This window comes from Pleurodeles waltl, chromosome 9 (assembly GCF_031143425.1).
Source record: "Pleurodeles waltl isolate 20211129_DDA chromosome 9, aPleWal1.hap1.20221129, whole genome shotgun sequence".
Classification (NCBI taxonomy): Eukaryota; Metazoa; Chordata; class Amphibia; order Caudata; family Salamandridae; genus Pleurodeles; species Pleurodeles waltl.
The window spans coordinates 134,127,514-134,152,728 of NC_090448.1; the positions used below are offsets into that span (position 1 = coordinate 134,127,514).

Below are 25,215 nucleotides of genomic sequence, written 5' to 3' on the forward strand. Positions count from 1 at the left end.
TTGTGGATGTTTCTCTCTCCTGGAACTCCATGATGTCTGATCTTCTCCCTGACCTGGAGGGTGTACACCTTGACAGCTTCTGGAAGTGAGGATGTGTCAAGACGGTGGAACCCTAGCACGCAGATAATGCAGACTGAATGAAGGTCAGTCGTAACCTCCTTCTTTCCACAGGAAGGACACTTCACAAAAAAAGAAGGCAGAAAAAAATAATACTTTGACAGAAAAAAGGTTGTCAGTACGCCGCAACTACGAAGTGAGACTATTTTGAAAAAGATTTAGAAAGTTTTTCTGACAATTTTTGTCAAAAAGGGAAAGCTCAGTGCTCCAGGATTCTAACAGTAGGAGCCAGAAAAATGAACTGACCTAACTGTCACCAGTGAGGCATGATGGGTGAAGGGGTACTGTGAGGTTCTAAAAGGCAAAGTGACAGTTTTATGTTTACTCTTTTTAATGGCAGCTTATTAATTAATGTCTCATAGTCCCTTTCCTTTTTTAACAAAGGGTTATGGAAGGCTTCCTATAGTCAGGTGTTTTTTATTTTATTATTACCATGAAAAATTAAGTGCTTCGATTCCCCGGGACTATTCAATGCTTAGGACTATTAATGAGGATTTTTAACACACAAAAGAGGGACAGAATGCTGGTCCAGTTTTAGATTTGGGTGCAATCCATCGTTTTATTGGGGGGGTTTTGCCCACCACACCAGCCCAGTTTGGACCCAGCCATATATGCAAATCAGTCTTGACCCTGCTCCCCATGGGAATAGTCCAGCCCGAACTGCCAGGCCAGGACTTGCCTGGACCGGGAACAAACATCCTGGGACCAGAGCAAAAAAAACTATGAATTTCACCCACATATATGGCTAGGGCTAGAAGTTAAGTGATTTTCTTCCTTGAGCAGGATGGCCTGGTGTCCAGCCCTTTTCTGAGCTTCAAAGTGTCTTTACAGGTCAGTGGCAGATGTAGCTCACATGCGGGACTACCTCCCTTGGCTGGCACTGGACATAGATGAAGCATCTCCAATACCCCTTTTCAGAGCCCTATGTACCTGTAGGAATCAGGAGGACTGCCCTGTTTTCTGAATACTGAAGGAAGTACCTGCTTGCACTGAACCCAGAAGTGACTTAAAGGGTCAGATGTTTGACCTCCTGTTTGAGCTGCAAGAAAACAAATAAGGTTTCAGAAGCCTTTTCTTGCAACTGCCAGCTGACCACTTCCAACTGCCCTGAACCCTGCTGCTGGCCGCTTGGAGTGAGTTTTAACCCACAAGTGGTGTGTCCTAAGTGCTGGACCCTTGACTGTATATTCCTCCTGTCCAAACTGCAAAAGATTGATCTAGAAACATTTTGTCGTCCAAAGAACTCGCGGACTGTGATCAAGCTGAAGCATTCGAATCATTGGTCGGACTCAACTTGCTTGTTTGCCCTTTCGAAGGAGATGTAACTTCCAGAAAAGTTTCCAAGTCCAAACGTAGAGGGCTTTATAGGGACAGGCCCCAAAGAGAAACCCATCAAGGATTCCCTGGGCACAGACTTCAGCCGCTCAGAGATTCCCAGTCTTCGTCGACAATCTTGCTGGGATCTGCTCTTCAGCAACCCGCCATCATTGATCCAGTTTCCAAGCTTGCTCTGCCAATGACTCATCAACCACCAATTTTAAGTCTGAAAGATTTTTAAGGCAGAAAGTAAACTTTCCACTGGGACAAACCTGGTACCCTGTATCAGACCCCTGCTCCGATGCGGTTAGCTTTAACTCCTGACTTTGAACATGTCGAGCGCAACTAAGTAAAGAAATGGTTACAAAACAGGAGTAGTTTTTGCAGCTTGACAAATTTTTTGGATTCACACGATGTGCATTATTCAGCCAACTAAAGGTTTGGTCCAGAAAGTCTCCTTGAAGGTTCTTTATACATTTTTTCCCCATGTGTGACATCAGATATATGCCCGGAAATGCCTCAACACAATCGCTATCTTCAGATTCTTTTTTTCGGCCTCTGGTTTACAGTATTCTCATTAATTGAGTTTACAAATGCACCTTTACTGATGTAGGCGAGTGAGTCAAAGAGAATCCAGAAACTTTTTTAAGCTGCAAACTACTCCTATCGGTAGGTAACCATTTCATTTCGCAGCATGAATATTTGCCGGATTCACATGTGCATTGTTTACAGAGCGGTTTTCCATCACATGAGTGAGTTTAATTCTTTAGAGTGTATATTTGCAAACAGTCAATTCAGGAACCCTTTCCCCCACATCTGCTTCCCTCTTGATCTGAATGTACATGCAGTAGTATTTTTTGAAGTATGTATCAATTGCCATGTATCAGCTGTGCAAATGTCCTCCAACAGTATGCTGCTTAAGAAAGTGTTGCTCCTTTTTACCTTGTTGAATGAGCCTTTGGCTTTTCTGTCAGGGTTACTACGCCTGTCTTGTAACAATAATGTATTGTTTGTACTATCCACCTTGCAATTGTTCCTTTGGTGACAGAGTCCTTTATTAGAACTGTTCTCCTTTCCTGATGTCCTTTGTTCTCTCTAAATAATACATAATTGCACTTCGTACCTCTTAAACGTGTGCAATGCTCTCTCCACTTGCGTTTTACGCTGTTGAAAAAAGGCTGTCAGGTGGATTGCTTGGTTAACATGGAAGTTTGATACCATCTTTGATATGAATCTTGGGTTAGTTCTCATAATCACCTTGTCTTTATGTATCCGAATTTATGGCTCTTGGTGGTGAGCGCTTGAAACTCACTTACTCTCCTTAGTGAGGTGATACCGATGAGAAAGCCAGTTTTGAGGGTTCAAAACCTCAGTTGTGCATTTTGCATTGGTTCAAAGGGTGACATCATTTGGGTGAGCAACACATTCAAGTTCCATGTAGGCATTGGCACGCTTCTTGGAGGAGTAACTTTCTTTACTCTTTCTAGGAAGCACTTCACCACTGGTGTGGTGAGTAAACATAAACCAAAACTGTTTCTTCTGTATGCTACAATCACTGTTAAGTAGAATTTTGATAGAGGCATAGGAGAGATGTTGGTCTATTAGATGTGTTAGGTATCTAATGACTGTGGCTTCTTGTACCCAGTCTGTTTTTCCCAGGCCTGTTACACCCGAGCTGGAATCTTTTCAATTTATTGCTCTAACATTTCCTTGCTGTTGGTAGCCTTGACAATCTCCATCATCCTTCTTGGCAACTTGAGGTGCCCAAATTCTAAGGCTTCAGGAGCCATGCTACCATGTGGTGCATGCTTGGTATCGGGCATCACACCTGTCATTCCTAGATTGTTAACGGGTCTTTGTGTGTTTGGATGTACTGTCCCGGAGTTATTTTCATGAGATCAGAGAACAAAATGGCTTCTTACCTGTAGGAGTAATTTTGCAGGTTGAAGAATTTTCCAGATCCATATGCTGTACATTACTGCATCATCTAGTGGAAGTTAGATCCGGAATTCTCCTCTGTAGTAGTAGCAGTCCTCTTTTTTTCATGGGGGGGGGGGGGTGTGACAATTCCATCATTTGGTGTCCTATCCATCCTCCTCTGAAATCGTATGCCCTCCCTGGAAGCTCCCACTTGTGTTTACCATCTTCAGATTCTTTTTTCCCCATCTTCTAGGGGAGGTGGGTGGATCGCTTGTGAGATGTCATTTTGAATTTTTGCATCATGATTTTGTTTATGAACCACAGGTCTAATACTGGCCGTGGGGTTCCGTTTGGTTTTGGAATTAAGGATTATGTCAAGTAATTTCCCTGAGGGATCTACTTCTTTGAGCAGGCGAGATGTTTCCTCCACTTTTTTTCTTTGTCCCCTTACTAGTGGTGTTTTTACAAATCCAATGAAATATCCAAATTTCATGCTGTTTAAAATCCAATTGGATGACATTATCTTTCACCACTCACGAAGGAAGTATTTTATTCTCCCTCCAACTGATGTTGTGTGTGAGGTGTTGGAGGTTTTTCAAGTCACTTTCTGGAGGAAGTTGTTCCTCCTCTGTGAAACTGTGCTTTTCCCCCATTTCTGTCCTCTAAAGGGTTGGCGTCCACACATTTGAAATTGCCACTGCTGTGCAAGTGACTGGGTTTGACTTGTGCTTTGAACCCCTTGAAGGGATGCTGAGATAGGTAAAAGTCCTCTTCATGCTGGTTTTCTGCTCATCGGTGTTCCTTTCCGTACGTTCCCTCAGAATTGTAATACTCCCATGAATTGTGCACTTTCATTGTCCTTCAGCTGTTGAAGGGTCTCATCAACTGCACTGCCAAACAACTGCCCCCCATTGAAGGGGGGAATTAATGATATTAGCTTTGACTGTGGCTTGTATCCTAAAACCTTTAACCAAGCATGGCGTTAAGAGTAATTTCATGCCATCATCTGGCAACTTGCTGTGTCAACTGTGTCTAGCACTTATTTAGGTTATGTATTTGCAATATTTCTTCCCTCCTCTGCCAAAGACCCGGCTCTCTTATGGTAATGTTCAGGTAGGTGTTTCATTAGCTCCCCCATCTCTTCAAAAGCTTTCAAAGTGGCTCTTCTCCATTGAGTAGCTGCTGCCCCTCTCTCTAATTTTCTACCCACCAGATCCATCTTCTTGCTCTTCTTATCCCGGGGTGGTCCCGAGGATGTTTGCCCTGTTCTTTGCCTTAGCTGCAACAGAGGAATCGGCTGGTAGCTTTCCCTTAATGGGTCCTTGGAGAAGTGTTTGTATTTCTGCTTTTGATGGGACTGTACTGCATGGTGCAGGTTCCTTGAAACCGTCTCTCTCTTGACCAGGGATGCTTGTTAACAGTCAATAACTGGTCCTAGGTCTGAGAAGGTAGGAGTGTGTCCAAGAGGAAGCATGATTGAGATTTTTCTTCCTATAACTTATCATATTTGTCCGCTGCCCTTTTTATAAGCTGGCCATACACAGCGATATCATCAGGAGGAAAAGATCTTGAGGTATAGGTGTTGACTACCTCCTCAGGAAAGTCTACCACCATGTCCTGCCACTTCCAGCATACTTAGACCGCATACTCCTGGATCATGGAGGTCTCCATGCTCTCTACTTCTTCCTCCTCAAAGAAGCATTGCTCTTCTTGTTCTTCCTCTTGGGTCTGGCATAAGCTGCTCCTCTTTGGTCAAAGGCTTTTGCATGATTCTGAACTCCCTGAGTGAGGCATAACATTATTTTGCAATTTCTGTATCATGACTTCGTTTTTCTTTTCGATCTCGACGGACCAGTCTTAGACCTCGGATATTTTCTCTTCTGCATTGATGGATTGTTCGAGGGTGTTTCGCTTGACGCCTTTTTTTGGCGTCTCCCCACCTTTTTATTTCTTTCTATGTTGAAACGTCTTGACTCCGATCGTCTCCCAAGGTCTTTGTCTTTTCAAGTCTTCGACTGCCTGCGGTATCCTTGAACTGGGACCCAAGGGTTTTTTTTTTTAGTCTGCTTGCCTTTGGTCGGCGATTTCCTCTGCGCAAAGATTGCTGTTGGTGTTTTACACTTTATGGTCTTAGACTCTCCCCAGGATTGTTTTTTCGTGATTAACCAGGGTGTTTTCTCTCTCGACTTTCGATGTTCCCTCTCAACGTTGACAATACGCAGCTCCACATCTGAGCCTTCCCCTCTGCCCCTTTGGTGACATTCGACAGACTGAAGTTTGCATTTGTTTCTGGACGTAAAAGGCACTGTATGCCCGTCTCTAATTCTGCCTCGTCTTTAGCATCTTCGCCTTAAACTCTGCACACGCCTTGTAGTCTTCACTTTAATGGTCGAGTGGTATACAGAATTTACACACCTGTTGCTGGTCCTTCGGTGCATATTTAGGATGGCAGTTTGAGAAGAATTGAAATGGGGTCTTCTCCATCACGCAAAACATGAAGCCCCCTGTCCGAGTATCTAAAAAAAATCTTCAACCCCCTGGCTAGGCTTCCAGACTCAACAGTGGAAAAAAACAAAAAAAGAATTCGAAGATGATGACCATGAGTGGGAGATTCTGGGGAGGGCATATGATGACAGAGGAGGCTGGATAGGACAACAAGAGGGGGAACTGTTGCCACCCAAAAAAAAAAAAAAAAAAAAAAAAAAAAAAACTGGAAAAGGACTAGTACAGGGAAAGAATTTCAGACCGAACCACCAGATGGTGGAATAATGCACAGCATGTGAATCCAGAAAAGATTCACACCGCAAAACTATGTTTGTTGAGTCCATTGTGGGGCTATCAGGATCAGGTTGACTTTTTTCTATCTGCAGTTCTGGATCACTTTGGAATTGGTGGAAAAGCATAAACAAATCTCCCTGACCAATTTATCGACAGGGCTGTCCCCAATAACTCAGAGTGGTAGAACTTGTATGCTAAGTGCTGCCATTTCACCTTCTTGCATGTTGCGAAAAGGTCTACCTGTGGAGTTCCCCATACCTGGAAGATCTGCCTTGACACTTCTAGTTTCAGTTCCCACTCAGCACTGGGAAGCCTGTCCTGGGGGGCCGTGCGCTCTACTAAATAACCCATTAATAATAATAACTGCTTTGTGCACAGATAGGGCTGCATCACCTGCTAAGCATGCTTTGATTACGAATAAGCAGCATACTTCCATATCCTCGTTTAAGTCAAGTATGTGGTCTTTTGTTCTTACTTGGAGACCGACTGGATTTGAGGGAGCGGGGATTATCTGGTCAATCAGGGCTACTGGTGCATTTTTATTGCTATAATACTCTTGGTAAAGTCTGTATTACAGTGCCACGACATTTTGTCAGATGGCTAACGTGCGATGGCAAGAATAGAGTTGGGTTGCAGCCCTGGTCTGATTATTTAGGTAAAAGATAGTTGGGCAGTATGAAAGACTAGACTTAGTGATTTCTTGTGATTTCTTGTGATTTCTTGGCTCTTCCCCAAACCAGAGTGTTTGTCTTAACGTCAAATCGTCAAACCAAACATAACCAGGTTCTTGTCCACAAAAGGACAGGAAGTTACTAGGCAAAAACGTTGTATTGCAGAGGTTGTTCTTTTCCAGGTTGTACCATGCTCGAATGGGTGTCAGTTGGTCTGTCTTCTTGGAGTGTGGCCCTTTGAACAGGAGGAGGAGGAATAGGATAATGAAGTACCTTGATGTACAGACCATGACATGCAACAGAGGGGAAAGTGCACATTTCCAACATATTGACATGCATGACTTTAAAAACTCTATACAAAAACAAAATATGATATACAGCATAGCATTCACATGTAGGCTTTAAAAATGCTTACCTTAGTTTGGTCTCCTGTTTTTTTTCCTCCTGCTTGGTTTTTTGATAGTTTTCCCTTTTTTCCCCAGCCAGGTTTGTTTCCACCAATGTGGCTAAAAGAGATATGGGAAAATGAATCAACTCAAGGCACATTGTACAGGTGCACTTTACATGTCCTGGTTCCAAACACATTGTTCTGGAACCAGAATCAACAAAAACAGAAATAAATGTAAATTAAAATGAAACAATACACAACCAACAAAAATAATGTCAAGTTGTGCCAGATTTACTGCAGGTGTAAACTTGATACAAGTATGTAGCAATCAAATCGCTTCTCACAGGAAATCTGTATAACAGTTATACATTTTCTATGGTAATTTATTGGGCACAGTGAGAAAACTGAGTACGTTCAAATCATACGTTTACATTCAGCAGATCAAAGTAAAAAAAATAACCAAAAAAAAGACAACTAGTTGTAGGAAGTTGGCTCTGTATGTGCTATTTCAAAGTAAGGAATAGTATGCACAGAGTCCAAGGGTTCCCCTTAGAGGTAAAATAGTGGTAAAAAGAGATAATACTAATGCTCTATTTTGTGGTAGTGTGGTCGAGCAGTAGGCTTATCCAAGGAGTAGTGTTAAGCATTTGTTGTACATACACATAGACAATAAATGAGGTACACACACTCAGAGACAAATCCAGCCAATAGGTTTTGTTATAGAAAAATATATTTTCTTAGTTTATTTTAAGAACCACAGGTTCAAATTTTACATGTAATAGCTCTTTTGAAAGGTATTGCAGGTAAGTACTCTAGGAACTTTGAATCATTACTTTAGCATGTATACTTTTTACATAAAACACAATAAGCTGTTTTAAAAGTGGACACTTGGTGCAATTTTCACAGTTCCTGGGGGAGGTAAGTTATTGTTAGTTTCAACAGGTAAGTAAGGCACTTACAGGTTTCAGTTTTTGGTCCAAGGTAGCCCACCGTTGGGGGTTCAGAGCAACCCCAAAGTTATCACACCAGCAGCTCAGGGCCGGTCAGGTGCAAAGGTCAAAGAGGTGCCCAAAACACACAGGCTTCAATGGAGAGAAGGGGGTGCCCTGGTTCCAGTCTGCCAGCAGGTAAGTACCCGCGTCTTCGGAGGGCAGACCAGGGGGGTTTTGAAGGGCACCGGGGGGGACACAAGTCAGCACAGAAAGTACACCCTCAGCAGCGCGGGGGCGGCCGGGTGCAGTGTGCAAACACGCGTCGGGTTTTCAATGGAAGTCAATGAGAGATCAAGGGATCTCTTCAGCGTCGCAGGCAGGCAAGGGGGGGGCTCCTCGGGGTAGCCACCACCTGGGCAAGGGAGAGGGTCTCCTGGGGGTCACTCCTGCACAGAAGTTCCGTTTCTTTAGGGGCTGGGAGCTGCGGGTGCAGGGTCTTTTCCAGCCGTCGGGAAATGGAGTTCAGACAGTCGCGGTCAGGGGGAGCCTGGAGATTCCCTCTGCAGGCGTCGCTGTGGGGGCTCAGGGGGGACAACTTTGGTTACTCACAGTCGTAGAGTTGCCGGAGGGTCCTCCCTGAGTTGGTTGTTCTCCACCAGTCGAGTCGGGGTCGCCGGGTGCAGTGTTGCAAGTCTCACGCTTCTTGCGGGGAGTTGCAGGGGTCTTTAAATCTGCTCCTTGTAACAAAGTTGCAGTTCTTTTGGAGCAGTGCCGCTGTCCTCGGGAGTTTCTTGTCTTTTTCGAAGCAGGGCAGTCCTCAGAGGATTCAGAGGTCGCTGGTCCCTTGGAAAGCGTCGCTGGAGCAGGTTTCTTTGGAAGGCAGGAGACAGGCCGGTAAGTCTGGGGCCAAGGCAGTTGGTGTCTCCTGTTCTTCCTCTGCAGGGGTTTGTCAGCTCGGCAGTCCTTCTTCTTGTAGTTGCAGGAATCTAAAATCTTAGGTTCAGGGAAGCCCTTAAATACTAAATTTAAGGGCGTGTTTAGGTCTGGGGGGTTAGTAGCCAATGGCTACTAGCCCTGAGGGTGGGTACACCCTCTTTGTGCCTCCTCCCAAGGGGAGGGGGTCACATCCCTAATCCTATTGGGGGAATCCTCCATCTGCAAGATGGAGGATTTCTAAAAGTTAGAGTCACCTCAGCTCAGGACACCTTAGGGGCTGTCCTGACTGGCCAGTGACTCCTCCTTGTTATTCTCATTATTTTCTCCGGCCTTGCCGCCAAAAGTGGGGGCCGGGGCCGGAGGGGGCGGGCAACTCCACTACCTGGAGTGTCCTGCGGTGCTGTGACAAAAGGGGTGAGCCTTTGAGGCTCACCGCCAGGTGTTACAGCTCCTGCCTGGGGGAGGTGTTAGCATCTCCACCCAGTGCAGGCTTTGTTACTGGCCTCAGAGTGACAAAGGCACTCTCCCCATGGGGCCAGCAACATGTCTCTAGTGTGGCAGGCTGCTGGAACCAGTCAGCCTACACAGATAGTCGGTTAAGTTTCAGGGGGCACCTCTAAAGTGCCCTCTGTGGTGTATTTTACAATAAAATGTACACTGGCATCAGTGTGCATTTATTGTGCTGAGAAGTTTGATACCAAACTTCCCAGTTTTCAGTGTAGCCATTATGGTGCTGTGGAGTTCGTGTAAAACAGACTCCCAGACCATATACTCTTATGGCTACCCTGCACTTACAATGTCTAAGGTTTTGCTTAGACACTGTAGGGGCACAGTGCTCATGCACTGGTACCCTCACCTATGGTATAGTGCACCCTGCCTTAGGGCTGTAAGGCCTGCTAGAGGGGTGTCTTACCTATACTGCATAGGCAGTGAGAGGCTGGCATGGCACCCTGAGGGGAGTGCCATGTCGACTTACTCATTTTGTTCTCACTAGCACACACAAGCTGGTAAGCAGTGTGTCTGTGCTGAGTGAGGGGTCTCTAGGGTGGCATAATACATGCTGCAGCCCTTAGAGACCTTCCCTGGCATCAGGGCCCTTGGTACCAGAGGTACCAGTTACAAGGGACTTATCTGGATGCCAGGGTGTGCCAATTGTGGAATCAAAAGTACAGGTTAGGGAAAGAACACTGGTGCTGGGGCCTGGTTAGCAGGCCTCAGCACACTTTCAATTCAAAACATAGCATCAGCAAAGGCAAAAAGTCAGGGGGTAACCATGCCAAGGAGGCATTTCCTTACACTAGTGCTTAACCCAAACTGAATTGGGGCCCTAGAAATGAAAATACGGACTTTTTTGCAGGCAAATATTTTTCACAACAGACTAAGATTTATTACAAGTACCCCATTTCCTAGATGAGAAATATTAACAAATAGCACAGACCAAACAACAATGACAATCCTACAACCTAAATGAACTGCTTTATATGAAGTTGCCGGATGTGAAACTACAGAAACGACTAATTGTTCAGTGTGGAATGATTCATAGAATAGGGCCCATGAGGCATCACAAGCTCTTGCCTTCAAATCCCATTTGTACAGCCTTAGGGGCTGTTTGGATCGAGTGACAAGTTTAGGCTGATTTAGTGTGACAGTTACCACACTTACTTTGGGGCTCCTCCGTTGCCATCGTCAATGTCTGAGGAAGAGGATGTGGAAGAATTGGGAAAATATGTTGAGTCAACATGATTAGGGCTTCCACTTCGAGCTGGGTTAATTGGAGATGCCCGCTCATACAGTGGTGTATGCTTTCCTTCGTTGGGAATGTTACTGTAGTTGTTCTGGTCAGCCAGATTCTTTCCACCCGTTGCATCCAAGATAATGGCAGGCTCAGAAGGACCGTATGGGTACAGACCGTGACCCATTGCACCACCATGATGGGTCTGAAATACAAGCAGATAAGAGACCTATTTTAATCCTAAAACTACAGGAATCAGGCATTTTAAAGCCATTTGCAAATCTTCACTTTCCAGTGATGTGTAACCCATTTGGTTTTGTTTGTTTTGCCTACTAATAATAAAGGGCATATCACAAGATATATTATCCATAATCAAAAACACATTGAGAAAACCTCATATAGGGCAAAAGACAACAGAAAAAGAAACTTGGCCTACTCTCACTAATAACTAAAATAGATTTCTTAGTAGGAGCCTCTTTACCACCAGACTAAAAAAAAAAAAGTAAATACTGTTTGATATCCTGCACATCAATTCACTATGGTGTTTTAAAAAAAGGATTGTTCGCCTTTTACTGAACCCTATATTTTTTCTGGCTCTAGAAACCTGTGCACTTTATCCCTACTAACCAGTAGTAAAGTGTCTGTGCATCCCATATAAATGTGTTGAACTGGAATACCCCTAATTGTTATATTTACTTTTTGTTAAAAAAAACAGTGTTTGGCACAAAGTGTACCCAGTGCCTGGAAATTATATGCTGCTACTGGGCTGCAGCACCTACTTCTGCCATCCACTACAGTGGCAAGGCAAACATGGCTTTAGGTCTTCGATTGTGGCCTGACTTTAGAAGTGTAAAAACTGCAATATGACTTGACAATATTAAACACCTTTTACAGGTAAAACCATCCCTTTTAAAAATACTAAAAAGTCACCCCATGTAGGCCTTGTACGCTAAAAGGTGGGGTGCATGCTATTTAATAGGACATGTAAAATGTAATGTTAGCATGGCCTTACAGTAACTAGCACCCAAAAGCTGATTTCACTGTAGGAAAGCTCGTTGGACCACAAAGAGACAAAGTGAAGTAATACTAACGAATCTTGGGAATGTGGCTCACTAGAAAAATTATAAAACAAAATTTTTTAATAGTTATTGATACTACCATTCACGGGTGAAGTTGGTTTTCTAGAAAATACTAAACAAAAGTCACTTTTAAAGTTATACTTTTTATCTGCCTAAACTGTAAGGAAACAAATTATATTAATCCTCTGTGACCTCTCAGTCAGCAATTAGCCTTAAATAGGTGTGAAATGCCACACAGAAGCAAACAATAAGCTAATCAGAATTTGTAGATTTAACTCCCCTGAGCTTGGCAGAATATGCAGGGTGTGGCTGTGGGCCTCCTTTTGAAGGGAGAGTGTCAGATCCTGCTTGACAGGTCTGATGAGCTACATGTACCACTTGTAAGGGAAAAAATAGGATGCCAAGACCATTTTTGTGGATCCACTGCCTGGTTGCTGCAGAATCCTACTTGTCCTACCAGACTTCTGTCTCCAAGTCTGTTGTGGGTGCACTGGCTGCCACAAACTGGACTTTAGTGTTAGATGTGGGAGAACACTAGCATTACCACAGTATACTTTCCAAACACACCCCCAGGCCTCACAGCCAACGTTTAGTGTGGCCAAAGCCATCTTGAAAATGTCCAAAGTAGATGCGATTGGCCCTGGAAACATTACCCCATTGGTTAGGGTATGTCCAGAAGTCACTCCCATCCACTACCCAGCTCCAGGCATAAATGTGGCACCCACTACATAACAATGCTGGAACTAAGGAAGAACAGAAGAGGACTAGACCTGCCGTCTGATCGGAGGCGCCCCTAAGGGACTGGACCTGCTCTCTCTCATATTCAGGACAAAGAAGTTGATTCAGTTGGTTATAAGGCTGACTGCCCCCCTGCTCAAGCTTCAGGGATACAAGCTACAAGAGGTTTTTCCTGGAAGTACCCAGATAACCAGTGGCAAATGGATCCAGACTGGACTTTGCTGTTGGCCTCTGCCCGACACCTGTAAGTCTTCAAGTGTGTGTACAAGACCCACGCTTCATCGCAGTCAGCCTCAAACTGTGACTAGATTCTGGTCTACTGCAACCATTCACTATGATTAGGAATTTGTGCTTTTTGGTGCTATTTCTACCTAAAACTTTGCCCTTACTGTATTTTCTGTCATTTTGTTGTCATGATTCTGTTAGGTATTTTTATTGGTTTGCATTTTGATTTGATTACTGTTTTGGTATTGTTAATTTTGATTTGGTTACTCTTTTGGTATTGCATAAATACTTTACACATAGCCCTAAGTTAAGCCTGTGCTGTTACCAGGGGATGAGCTCAGGATAATTTAGTGACTTTGAAGGTTAACCCTGACAAAGGGTGTGATTATACCTTGAGGGTATAGTGTCAATATTGTAGAAAAATAAGCCCTGTGAAATGGAAAAAATAAAAATAAAAAAAGTTAAATAACATTTACCCAGTAAGCAAAAAAAAAAAAAAAAAAAAAAAAAAGGTAGTCAAAAGCAAAACAAAATATTTCCCATCAAGCCATTATCTGGTTTAACCCTTTGAACACCAGCGGGCCATCTTAATCAAATGTTGTTCCTGTGGTGGAGGACAAACTTCTATTGGTCCTGGGATGGGCGGAGGAACCGGGGATGGGTAAGGAAGAGTTTGTGGTCCCCAATCGTCTGTGGCACTGGCGTACTTCTTAATGAGGCAATATTGTGATGTGGGCCCACATTATTATGTGTGGCACCTCTAGTAACAGCACACATTAAATGGTCCTTGTAGGGTGGGATACAGGCGAGGATAACAGTAGCTATTACTGCCCTCAAATCATCCCTAGCTATGCCCACCAGCTCAATCCACTTGAGTTTGTGAAGGGAGGGAGGGAGGGAGGTGGGAGAAAGGTCGGATGGTGCAGTCCAGCTCCTCCCATGCACCATCCCAACACTGCACTAATATAAGAAATGAACAAGGAGGACAGGAATGGAAGGGATGGACTGGAATGTTCATAGTCCCTCCCCTTCCAACCTCATATCCTGATTAAGTTTCACACATCTCCTTCACAATACAATGTTTCTCTGTCCAGGAAGAGCATTGGGAGATGCAAGGAGCCACAAATGGTTTGTATTTTTTATAGCATAAGAAAAAACACACAGTGACTGACTCCTTTCTAATAACCTGGCACTTAGAAAACCCAGCAAAATAGATTTTTATCAAGCCTTGGGAGCAATATGTTCCTATAAGAGAAAGACTAAATGATACTACCATATTTATGAAGGAAACATGCTACACATTTGACACATTTCTTGTTCAGTGTGTTGTCCCAGCCCATCAATGAAGCTAAGGAAGGTCTGGCACCCAGTGGGAGAAACTTTGTGATGTGTTGATGTTGGACATATATAATCGTAGTAGGTTTCCATCCAGCCCAGGGGTGGCACCTGCAACCAAAAGGCATGTGGCCTAAACCAGCAGCAACTCTCCTCAGCTGCTTTCCTAATTTTCCAATACACTACACTGAACTTATCTCCTGATGCCAACCTAAACTCATACAAAGCCACATATATCTGGTATGACCACACACAGAAGGTTTATAAGATCAAATCTGTGGGTGAAGCACTGTTATATGTTCCCCGTCAGTGAGACTGGAGACAATAACAAATGGTCCCTGATATTGGGTGGTGAAAGAATCAGTGTTAAAAATAAATTAAACATTAAGTGCAGATTATACTTGCCACAGGTTTTCCATGAATATTCGTTTGTGGAATGTTAGGCATCTGAGACGGGAGGAAGTGGGTCACTCCAACGGGGATGCCAAATTGATTGGCTCGAGCTGATCCATTAGCAGATGGGTTGGATATGCAAAAAATAAAAGGCATATGTGTACTTAAATACATAATTAAAAAATACAAAGTACATTTGACAAATTGACAGATTATGAATTGTCTATTTTTCAGCTAAAGGTTGTAGACAGTAACCACATTAGGATAAAGATTAGGATAAAGGTCAGTAAAGCTAATTAGAATACCAAACTGCAAACAACTGTGAACCCAACTCCACATATGGTGCCCTTCTGCAATACTTCTAGCTACAAGGAGGTAGTGCAATGTCACAAGCGATTAGAATTTTAACAGGAGATAAACTACAGGAAATCTTGTGCTTTGTACTGGCTGTAACATCTCTAGTACCATAGATAAATAAGCTTGATGAATTTCGGTCAAAATAACAGATCGCTCAAAATAAATCATACTGTCAGGCCTACCCTCAGCAAGGCCAGATAGCTATCCACTATCAATGCAGAAAGACTACCCATCAGCAGTACACAAGCAACAAAATATCTGGCAGGTCAAATATGACTGGTTCTTGTCAGACTCCTACTGAGTGATGAATGGTACACATTGGGACTGCCCTCTCTCGCCTTTGCTGTTACCGCTAGCACCAGAACCGCTACCGGCAGCTATCCAACAAAATTCACAAATATCAGGAATCCCCACCCCAGTGGGGCCCTCGACAATCCTTCTTTATGCGGGCAAGATCTTATTTACTCTGATAAATCCAACCCCCTCCTCACCCACTTGATTCCACTACTGCACATTTATCTGACATTTTGGGATACATGATTAATTGATAAAGAGTGTAGTGCTGCCGCTGTCCCAAATGAGTGCCACCATTGGGGCCTACAAGTTCCATTGGTGACCTGAATGCCTTAAGTATTTTGAAGGTATAAGGTAATAGGGGCTAGACATAATGGTGTCAGACAATACCAACCCTATTGTGGCCAAAACCAAGGTGGACTAGGTAAATGGTCACAAGTAAATCTGTTCCTATGGGGCAGAGGGTAGGTGGAAAAGATGGTTATAATCCCTAGAGCTACCTATGTACTAGAGATGGTACTGCTTCCTGCTAAAGAATTGGTCTTGAGAGACAGACAAGGGGATAAATAATTTTATATGGGGAACCTTGAAACCTACATTACTCTATTGCCCACCATCTATCCCAGCTGATGTACTTTTGGCCGACACCCCTCCCTTTGGGTAACTATCGCGTGTGAAGTGCTACGCAGTGTTCCTGGCTTCCAGCTGTTCAATGGCCGGAACCAAACTTTGTTCCAGGCCAAAAACCCAATGGCTACTGCAACCAACCAGAATTAGCTTTGGTCACACAAATGACTCGGAAGCAATGCTTACATACACAACAGGGATTCAATTAGGAACAAGACAAGATCCTCATAGGAAATCAACCCATAGTTCAGAAGGCATGGCATAGACAAGGCATATAGACAATAGACCAGCTCCTGTGGGAGGGCACGCTAAAGCCCTTCAGTACACTGCAGGATGAGTTCCACCTAATTCAGACTCAAGAATGGAGATATCTACAACTGAACTATGCCCTTTTAAAATATTTGGGTGCATTGCTGTGGGCCTAACCAGACTCCCCATACTGCAATAGTTAAAACAATGGGGTCTATTTAAAGCATGGTCTCTGGCTTCTATAATATGATAGTAGATCACTCACACTGTTAACCCTTCTTAGCACTTCTGTGCAACAGCTGACAGGGACTACTGAAAACAGACTAGACATATGATGAATGGAAACAAGTAATTGGGGATCTGGAAAGAGGGGTTAGGGAACTGAGAATGAAACTTACACTCTTTAAAACGAGGCTGCCAAGAAACTCAATGTACTGGACCTCTTACACCATACCGACTGTAGGAGACGCAACCACTCCAAGTACAAAACGCTCTATGTAATTTACCTATGGCTTGATGTGGGGAACTACTGTTCTTCAATTCGCTCCACCCATAGCAGCACCATAGACACACCAATTCCCTTGTCCAGGAAACTGGTTCTTTTACACAACATGAATGGTCTGCCGATGTAGAGCTATTCCGCGAGGCACCCACTATTCACTGCACTCACCACTTCACAAATCTGCATTTTGCAACATTGGTGCTCACCCCAGATTTTAACCCATGCTGAGTGGCTGATGAAATGTACAAAACAGTGACTAAACGTGACTTTAGTACAGACTGCAAGACAGAAAAGAGGTCTTTGAACAAGTCCATGCACCTTTCCTAGAAGACCAGAGGACTGTGGAGTGACGGTAGGGAAAGCCTGCATGGCTGCAAGCATAAATCAACACCCGTTGTACACCTTGTAGCTGATTTCTTCCCCCTTCCCCTTTTTCAATCAATCATTCTTTACCGTGCCCCTGTGGAAGACTAACTAATAATACAGTGCAATAGACGGCGGGGAAGGAGCTGCCCAGGGTGAATTGATTGCCAAACTGGTCCGTTGTTGTCCTTATTCCACATCTACACCCCACCCAGAACACCTTTTTGCTTACTCACTTTTCTCCTTACTGCAGCCATATCTTCCCCAGGATGTCATGAATTTCGATGTTTTTTTTGTTGTTTTTTTATGTATTTAATTTTTTAGTTTAAAATGAAATCTTTAAAATTTTTACTTTACTATGTAATTTTAACTTTTTGTTTTTGCAGTGAGTATACATTTATATTTCCCAGTGCTGCTTGCCACTTCGTAGTTATCATTAGGTCTGCTTTTCTATAGAAACAATTTTTGGTTTGCTAATAACCTTGATGCTGTTTGTCGAATCTTCACGAAACATTCCTAAACAAAAGTGTATCCACCACAACTCTTTCCTGCAGAGTTTTGGGTGATATGTCAAGCGGGGGACGAGAAAAAACATTTAAGTTCCATAGGAAATGTCTTTTTTGTTTTGCTTATAACTTGAGCATCGTTTGACAAATCTTCACAAAACATTCCAGAAAGGGCTCTTTGATGCCTATTGTGCGCATGAAAAAAGGGGTTCCTAAAAATGCAAAATCCCCATGCATTTTCCATTGAGTTTTTTGGAAAGCGATATCGCAAAAAACACTGAACGGAATTACACCAAATTTGCAGGGAGCTAGAACACGATCCAGCAAGTGTGTTTTTGCAATCTTTATTCATTCAGTAGCTTTAGAGATACCAAGCTCCAAAAATATTTGTATCAGGACGGTTGGATGAGAAGAACTCACAAGAGTCCTTCAAACCCAATTTTAAAAAATAGAGCATTGTGATTGGCCAAGCAGGCTTTCTTTTACTCTCGGGCCATGTTGCTCCTGCAGGAGCAAGGCTCCAATTGGCTGCCTGCAACATAACGGTTGCAGGCAGTGTTATAAGACTAGGGGACCAATGTCCTGAATTATGTAATAGAATAAGTCATGAGTCATGTAAGGCGTGAGGTCGAAAACAGTGCTAGTTATAGTTTGCGTTGCTAAGTATAATTGGTGAATTTCTGTTTGTTTGTTTTTTAGTTCAAAATGTTACGTTAACACTGAGATTTGTACCCAGCTAGAACGTCACTTTAACCAGTAAATTTCTGAGTTTTTTTTTTCTTTAATCAATTCTTACTATCACATCTAACTATAACGTCATTTGAATCTTTGATTCTTTTCATTGAATGGAGTTAAAAAATTGTCTTATGTAAAGCAGACCTCCCACCACGCGTGGCCTTTGTTCGTGTTCAGCAGGGGATTGGCCACCAACCAGCTGTAGGCAGCCAAGGCATACCCTTGGCTGGGTTAAAATGGGACAGCGGGTGGGCCTATCAATTATTGATTTATGCTGACAACATTTTCCACTGCATTGCTAAACAAGATCGTACTTTACACATAATATTTCAGATATTCAGAACACTTGGACAACACTCTGGTATCGAGATTAATTGGAGTAAACCTACACTCTACTCAGGAACTGTTCAGTCCCCTGGTCTGGAATTCAACTGTCCAGTGGTCAGAAACTGCAGAGGTTTTAAGTAATTGGCAATAATACCAGCCACAATAAGATTTTTTTTTTTGATAGTAAGATGTTTGAAGCCCTAGACCGGTTTCAAGGGGGATGTACAACATTAGCGAAACCTCCCTTCTTGGGCATGCAGCTCTATATAAAATTGTGTCCCTTCCAAAATTACTCCAACTCCCCCAAAACACACTCTACTGTGTCCCAGAGGAGTTTGTTAAGTGCTTGGAAGCCAAAATAAGGCATTGGTTGAAGTAAAAAAAAAAAAAAAAAAAAAAAAAAAAGGCGTTCTCAAGTACTACCAAGCTGCCCTATTAGTGATGGCAAACAGGCGGGCCTCCCTCCAACAAGAAGAACCTTGGCCAACAATTGACAGACATGCAATGAATCCCAGGAGCTACATTGTAGTTCTTTATAATACAAAGCAGCTTATGGCTGTAAACAACTAAGCATAGAAGATCGCAAAATAAGGTGGGAGGGAGTAATAACCTGACAGATTGATCCCCCTATGAGCCGTAAAGAGGTCAAGCAACTGAAAGGACTTAGCAAATGTGTTCTCATTGAATCAGCAAATTATAGACAGTAGATACACAACTTGGTCATCTTCCTTTGAACATCTTATAAAGGAATATGAACTGGAGGAGTCTGAAGTCTTCATGTACCTACAACTAAGGCATGCACTTGTATTTCATGTTTGATGCAACACTTTACTTGAAGACAGATCCACACTAGAAGACAGAGCATCTCTGAAAAAAGGCCATATCTTACTCATATCAAAAGGTAATTCACAACTCTCCAGACACACTGAGTGAACTTAAAGAGCAATGGGCAGCCAGCCTGACTGGGAGAAAGCCGTAGTCTCCAAGAGAGATGGTCATTAGAGTGGACTTCAGACTCAAGCAAGTGAATATTCAACATAGGGTATTCACCTACAGAGCACAAATGGTTACATTTGTCAGGGCCATCTCCAACCTATACCTCTATGGATGCAGATGTGTCTGTGTCTTTTGTTTTCCATTCTTTGGCATTTGTTGCCTCCTGCAGCCCATCTTGTACAACCTTAAGAGCTGTTTGGATCGAGTGACAAGTTTGTATTGGAGAAGGTGGGAAACTCATCTGATTAGAGATTTGTGGAAATTTCAACCATCGTCATCCCCGTATCACTCTCTCAATTTCCCTCCGGTACATTAAATTGTACTGTAATTTGAAACTGGTCATAGCAAGGTAACGTTGCCCACTGCTTGGGGGGGGGGAGAGAGATTGGTGGGGGGGGGGATCTAAGGATTCCTCTAAGCTGGACAAGCTGAAAAAAGAAAATGGACTGTGTACAGCTGCAAAAACAGGTTTTTGAGTGCAGGTGACCTCTGTAGAAAAATAAGTACTGGGCCCTTGGGGAAGTTAGTATTGCTTGAGTTTCAACTGTATGGATCGAATGATAGGGCTAAGCTGCCTCGCCCGTGAGAAAGTAGGGTGAAGAATCCTAAAGCATATTGCCCTGCCCATATCCTATTAGCCCGAATAATAATATAGCTGCTAAAAAGGATCTCTCTCTCAGCACAACGTTTTGTTTCTGTTCTCCTCCACATTAAGAGTATGCTGCTGACTCTGTATGATGGACAATAGCACCCTGTAGGGGTTTCACTTTGTTTTTAAAATTAATAAAATAATTATGAAAAAGAAAAACGTGGGCCTATGCCGATGAGCAATTGTGTGGTTCACTGGAGGACCATTACAAGGCTTGAACCTAGTTGCAATCTGGCAATCATCCAATGCATCACAGAACAGAGACAAGGGCACAAGCGTAGTTCCAAGCAGTAAATATGTTAATAGAGTGACTTTAGTAGGTAAACAGTAGGTAGCTGCACGTTCAGAACCTCCACAGCCCTGTGAAATGCAACACAAAAAGAGTCACTATCTTCTTTGGAGGTGATCCAAGGAAGAGCCAAGTTTTAAGGTGAGTTGAACAGACCACTAGCAATTTATAGATCCAAGCAGAGGCCCTAATTTATAGAATAATGAGAGAGAGCAGGTGATTTGCATCCTCAACGTTATCCTGGTACCTGTGTATGAATCATAGCCAAAAATGGCCTCCAGCAGAATCAATGCAGTGACAAGGTAAATGGTGCAAAACCTCAAGTGCTTTGGGCTGGGCTTCGCAAATCACATACCAAGACAGAGGCCACAGATGCACCAATGTCCGCTACAGATCAGCGAGTGAGACCTGCCCACTTTCAAGTGTTTTCCAACATAAAGCTTGGCCTCACGCTCCTAGATGGCCGTGTTGCATTAAGTCGCATTGCATACAACTCTGAATCGTCCATGATGACGAGAAACCAAAGACAGACATTAGGCAGGTATAAGAAAGACATCTGCACTGGACTGGACATTTATGGAAAGGCTTAAAGCTAATCGTCTTTTGGGGAAGGGGTGTAGACATTCTCTAGGGTACTCTATGAATTTTATTTTATTTTAAGCTTGTAAATTACACCAAGATGCTTGGAGTGGAGCTCAGGATCCAAGTTGAAAGGCACAAACAAAGCAGAACTGACATCTGCATGCAAGGTTAGTACACATATGTGGCTTTCTCTCATCATGTCCAAAGTGGTGTGGAGTTGATGCGGAGACCAATGGGGCCACCTGTTGGCACGGAGGAGGAGGAACTGTGAGTTTCCACGAATGAGAGTAAGCAAAATGCAAGGAACCTACAGACCGAAATAGCCATCAAGTATAAAGTCAGTTTATCTCTTGCCACAGCAGTGTCTCTTCTTGGCTATACCAATCTTCTCTGCCCTGCATTTCTGAGAGGTCTACTAGAAAATATTGCTATGGACTGCAAAAAACAACTCTTACAATTTTCAAACTCTACCCAGGCTCCGAGTAGAGAAAAGGGCAATTTTTCAGGCACTCTGCAACGTTCATAAAGCTGCTTAGTATATTTGTTGTGTGTTTGTGTAGCACACGGGTTCATCGACAATGTGGCAGTTAGGAAGGAGCAAATTCAGCAAAGTGCAGGTCCTTGGATGTCTGCTTTGTGCAGTCATTAGTTAAGGAAGGGATATGAGACCATGTTGAAGGCTGCGGAAAGGTCCAATAGGATGAGCGCAGCAATGTCACCTCTGTTCATGATCATTCAAATGTCTTCCGTGGCAGAGATGAGGGCCGTCTCTGTACAGTGGTTGGGCCTGAATCCGAATTGAGAGAGGTCAAGGAGGTGTAGTCATTGGGGTGGGTAGCTAAGTGTTTACTTTTTATCTTTTCAATTACTTTTGCCAATTAGGGTAGAAGGAAAATAGTCTTGAGGAAAGGAAGTACTGAGATGTGTTTCCAGGCATCGAGGTAGGTGGTTGTGATGACTGCGTCACTCAGGAGCAGGGTGGCAGCTGCGCTGATGAAGTCCAGTCCTGTGATGAAGATGTGGTGAGGCCCGTGGTCTGATGGTGTATGGACTGCGTACCCTTGCAGTTTCTTGAGTGGTGATGGTGGGCCAGGTGGTTATAGTGGTTCACTGGGTAATAGTTGAGATGGACAGGAGGGCTGCAAGGGTAGAAGGGGCAGGTTGTAGTTCGGGTTATTCATAAATGCTGGTGATCTTGATCCTGAAAAATAGGTACAGGTGGGAGCGGAGGTCCTGGGAGGAATTACGCTGGTGGAGCTTTCTGCCAGAGAGTTGAAGTCTCACTTTGCTTTACTAATTTCCTCTGTCCTGTTGGTGCTGAGGTTGATGAAGTCAGAGCGTGGAGGGCTCTGATTTGCTGATGGCATCAGAGTGGATTTGCAGGTGCTCTTTTCGGTGTCATCCTGAATTTGCTTCCATCTGCATTCAAATTTTTTGCAGTGGCGTTTAGTGAACTTGAGATCTTTCGTGTATTTGCTTGTTCTGGGGCTGCCAGTATGTCAGTGCAGGCTCTGATCCAGGCATTTAATTCCCCAAAGATTCTTTCTTTTTACAGATACAACCCAAGACCTTCCTTGCTCCAGCATCTCAAAGTACCAGGAATTAAATGGTGACATGTAAGAAACCTTTATGGAGCTCCCTCCCTCAGTCTTCCATCCAAGCAGACACTAGCTATGCTTATTGTTTCTGTAGAGCTTTAAACTGCTGTAAGGTCATATCTAGGCAGAGAAAATGGAAAGAATAATCAAGGACATGAGGGGAAAATAGGAATGGGATTTGGTAATAGGGTATCTCACTATCAATATATAGAAAGTGTTTTAAAACGTACTCTATTGTACCAGAGTCTCACATATGCCTGTCATATTTCAGCAGCCCAGTTATTTTGTATTTCTCCGATTCTTTAAAATGCCAGTTTCAAAATCCTATTATCTGTTGTACAAGTCTGTTGTACAAGTCACCCAAGTCTTGCTCCCTAAACCAGCCTTGCTGGCATGAGGTAAATTGAAAAAACATTATTGAACCTAGCATTCAACCACTTTCTAGTTGCATGGAGACTACATTACAGATATTGGACACCTCTTCCAGTAAAAAACAAAACTGGTCAACAGAACATTATGTCTGGGCTCAGTGCCCCACACTCTTATTTACAAAATGAAAAAAGGCCAAAGGCTTGCATAGTCCAACTGTAAATCTATGCTACTATGTCCACACACCAGTATGAACCAAGCATCCCAATTTCATCAGCTGCAAAGGACAAAGTACTGAAACATGACTAATCTGGGATCTCTAGGGACACAAGAGTAAAAAAAATCATCAAGGCACGTTGCTACATTCAGGCGTTCACATACCCCACTGCTCAAACAGTACCGCACACACTTCAATGTTCACTTCGAACATAACACTAAGGTGTATCCCACAGTGCACATTAGACCATAAGTATGGGAAAGACTACATATGGTATACCAAACACATACTACCCATTTCAGAGGGGAGACGATGTGTGCTCATTTCCAAGTAAAAGGAAGTATTACTACAAGAAATGTTACTTACCTATATAAGGTGCTGGTTGATAGGGCAGTGGCTTGTTTGTTGAGGAATAATAACCCACTGCCCGCTTAAACCGAGTGACTTTGTCATCCGTGCGAGACTAAACAGAAACAGAAAGATATGTAAAAAAAAACGTAGACACTGTCTCTTGAAATGAAATGTAAAGTCTGAATTTTACAAAGACGCTGATTGCTTACAAGCAATATGTTACTCAGGAGTCCTACATTCCCACATCACAGTTCTAACCACTTGAGGCAAAGTCATCACCATAGAGAGAGGCAATCAGTTTCTCAAAGGAAACCCTGGTTCTGCTACACTTATTTTTCTGTTGAATCCGGGCTTTGTATAACTGAGATCGGGAAGGATGTAATCTACACCTGTGGCGAGGAATCCTGTAGGTCTAAGTAATGTAGAGTACTGGTAAGTATACTACCATATCCGTTGTTCACATCAGAATCAAACAGTTGAGGATCTACCATGTAGCTGCCTTACCAGAACATGAGCCCAATAACAGATACCCCAAAAATCTGAAGGCTAATTTTTATTCAAATATGCTACTTTACAGATTAGCTGAGCACATAGCTGTGAGACACTTGCTGACAACTGAGGGGTTGTGTGTGTGTTGGGGGATCACATAAGTATGAGGGGTGGTTCACATATCAACACTAGACATCTTTTTTCCTACTTGCCAAGTGACTGCCACTAAGGGGGAAAAAAGCCTAAACAGAAATCTAATGGGAAGTTCCCACAATGGCTCTCCATAGGCCCTCAAGGACCAAGAAAACATAGGTGAATGTACCACCAGTCTGCGATGATCAAGACTATGTTCCACTACGATGATTAACTATAGTACAATGACAACCCCGCTTGTAGAGCGGGGAAAGAGGCTAGGGAAGGTGCGACTGGAGGTAATGTCAACCTCTGATAGCAAGTTCCTCCCTAGTGAAATAGGATAGGGCAAGGCCCGAGGGATGGAGTTCCTGGGGCCTATAACGGCTCAGGGGGAGGGGCCATGTGGCCCTGCCCCTGTTCCCTTTTATTTACATTTAGGCCTTATGGGATGGGCTTCCTGGTGCATAATTAGGCTCAGGAGGGGGGGAGGGAGCAGGGGGTGGACACTCACCTTTTGTATTAAAATTTTGCCAGGGCCCCAAAACGGCTTGACCTTTTTTTTTTTTTTTTAAATTGGCTTTGACCCAGAGGGATGGCACCCATCCACTCCACTTTTAAACAAAAAACAGCCCTGGGCTATTGGATCCCCGGGGACTATGTAGGCTCGAGGAGTGGTACCTCGCGGCTCACTTCCCTGTGTTTTTTTATTGGGTTGGTGCCAGGAAATGGGATCCCTATGACCGTGTGGCCCCCCTCTCACCTTTGCCCTGAGAGATGGGGTCCCCGGTGCCTAATAAGGCTAAGGGAGGAGGGCTGCATGCACCCCGCCCCTTAGATTTTGGCTCTGGGGATGGGGTCCCCAGGACCCAAGAAAGCTTGGAAGGACAAGTTGTGCGGCCCCTTCCTCCCTTTTTTGTGTTGTAATAATAGTTGGCACCAGTGTGGTGGTCCCCAGGTCCTATTAATGCTTAGGGACATGGGGTTGCATGCTTTCTTCCCCTGTTTAATTGTACTTGGCT

At 43.5% G+C, this 25,215-nt stretch overlaps 1 protein-coding gene across 2 annotated transcripts in view; it reads right to left on the reverse strand.

Moving 5' to 3' along the window:
- FAM120A (family with sequence similarity 120 member A) overlaps nucleotides 1–25,215 on the reverse strand; it is a 405,119-nt gene that overhangs the window by 243,355 nt on the left and 136,549 nt on the right. For both annotated transcript variants that reach the window (XM_069206413.1, XM_069206412.1), the window contains exons 5-8: nucleotides 23,588–23,684; nucleotides 14,574–14,671; nucleotides 10,722–10,996; nucleotides 7,219–7,309 (exon numbers count right to left, since the gene is read on the reverse strand). In XM_069206413.1, coding sequence (XP_069062514.1) covers nucleotides 7,219–7,309; nucleotides 10,722–10,996; nucleotides 14,574–14,671; nucleotides 23,588–23,684 — 561 coding nt within the window. The remainder of the gene's footprint in view (nucleotides 1–7,218; nucleotides 7,310–10,721; nucleotides 10,997–14,573; nucleotides 14,672–23,587; nucleotides 23,685–25,215) is intronic.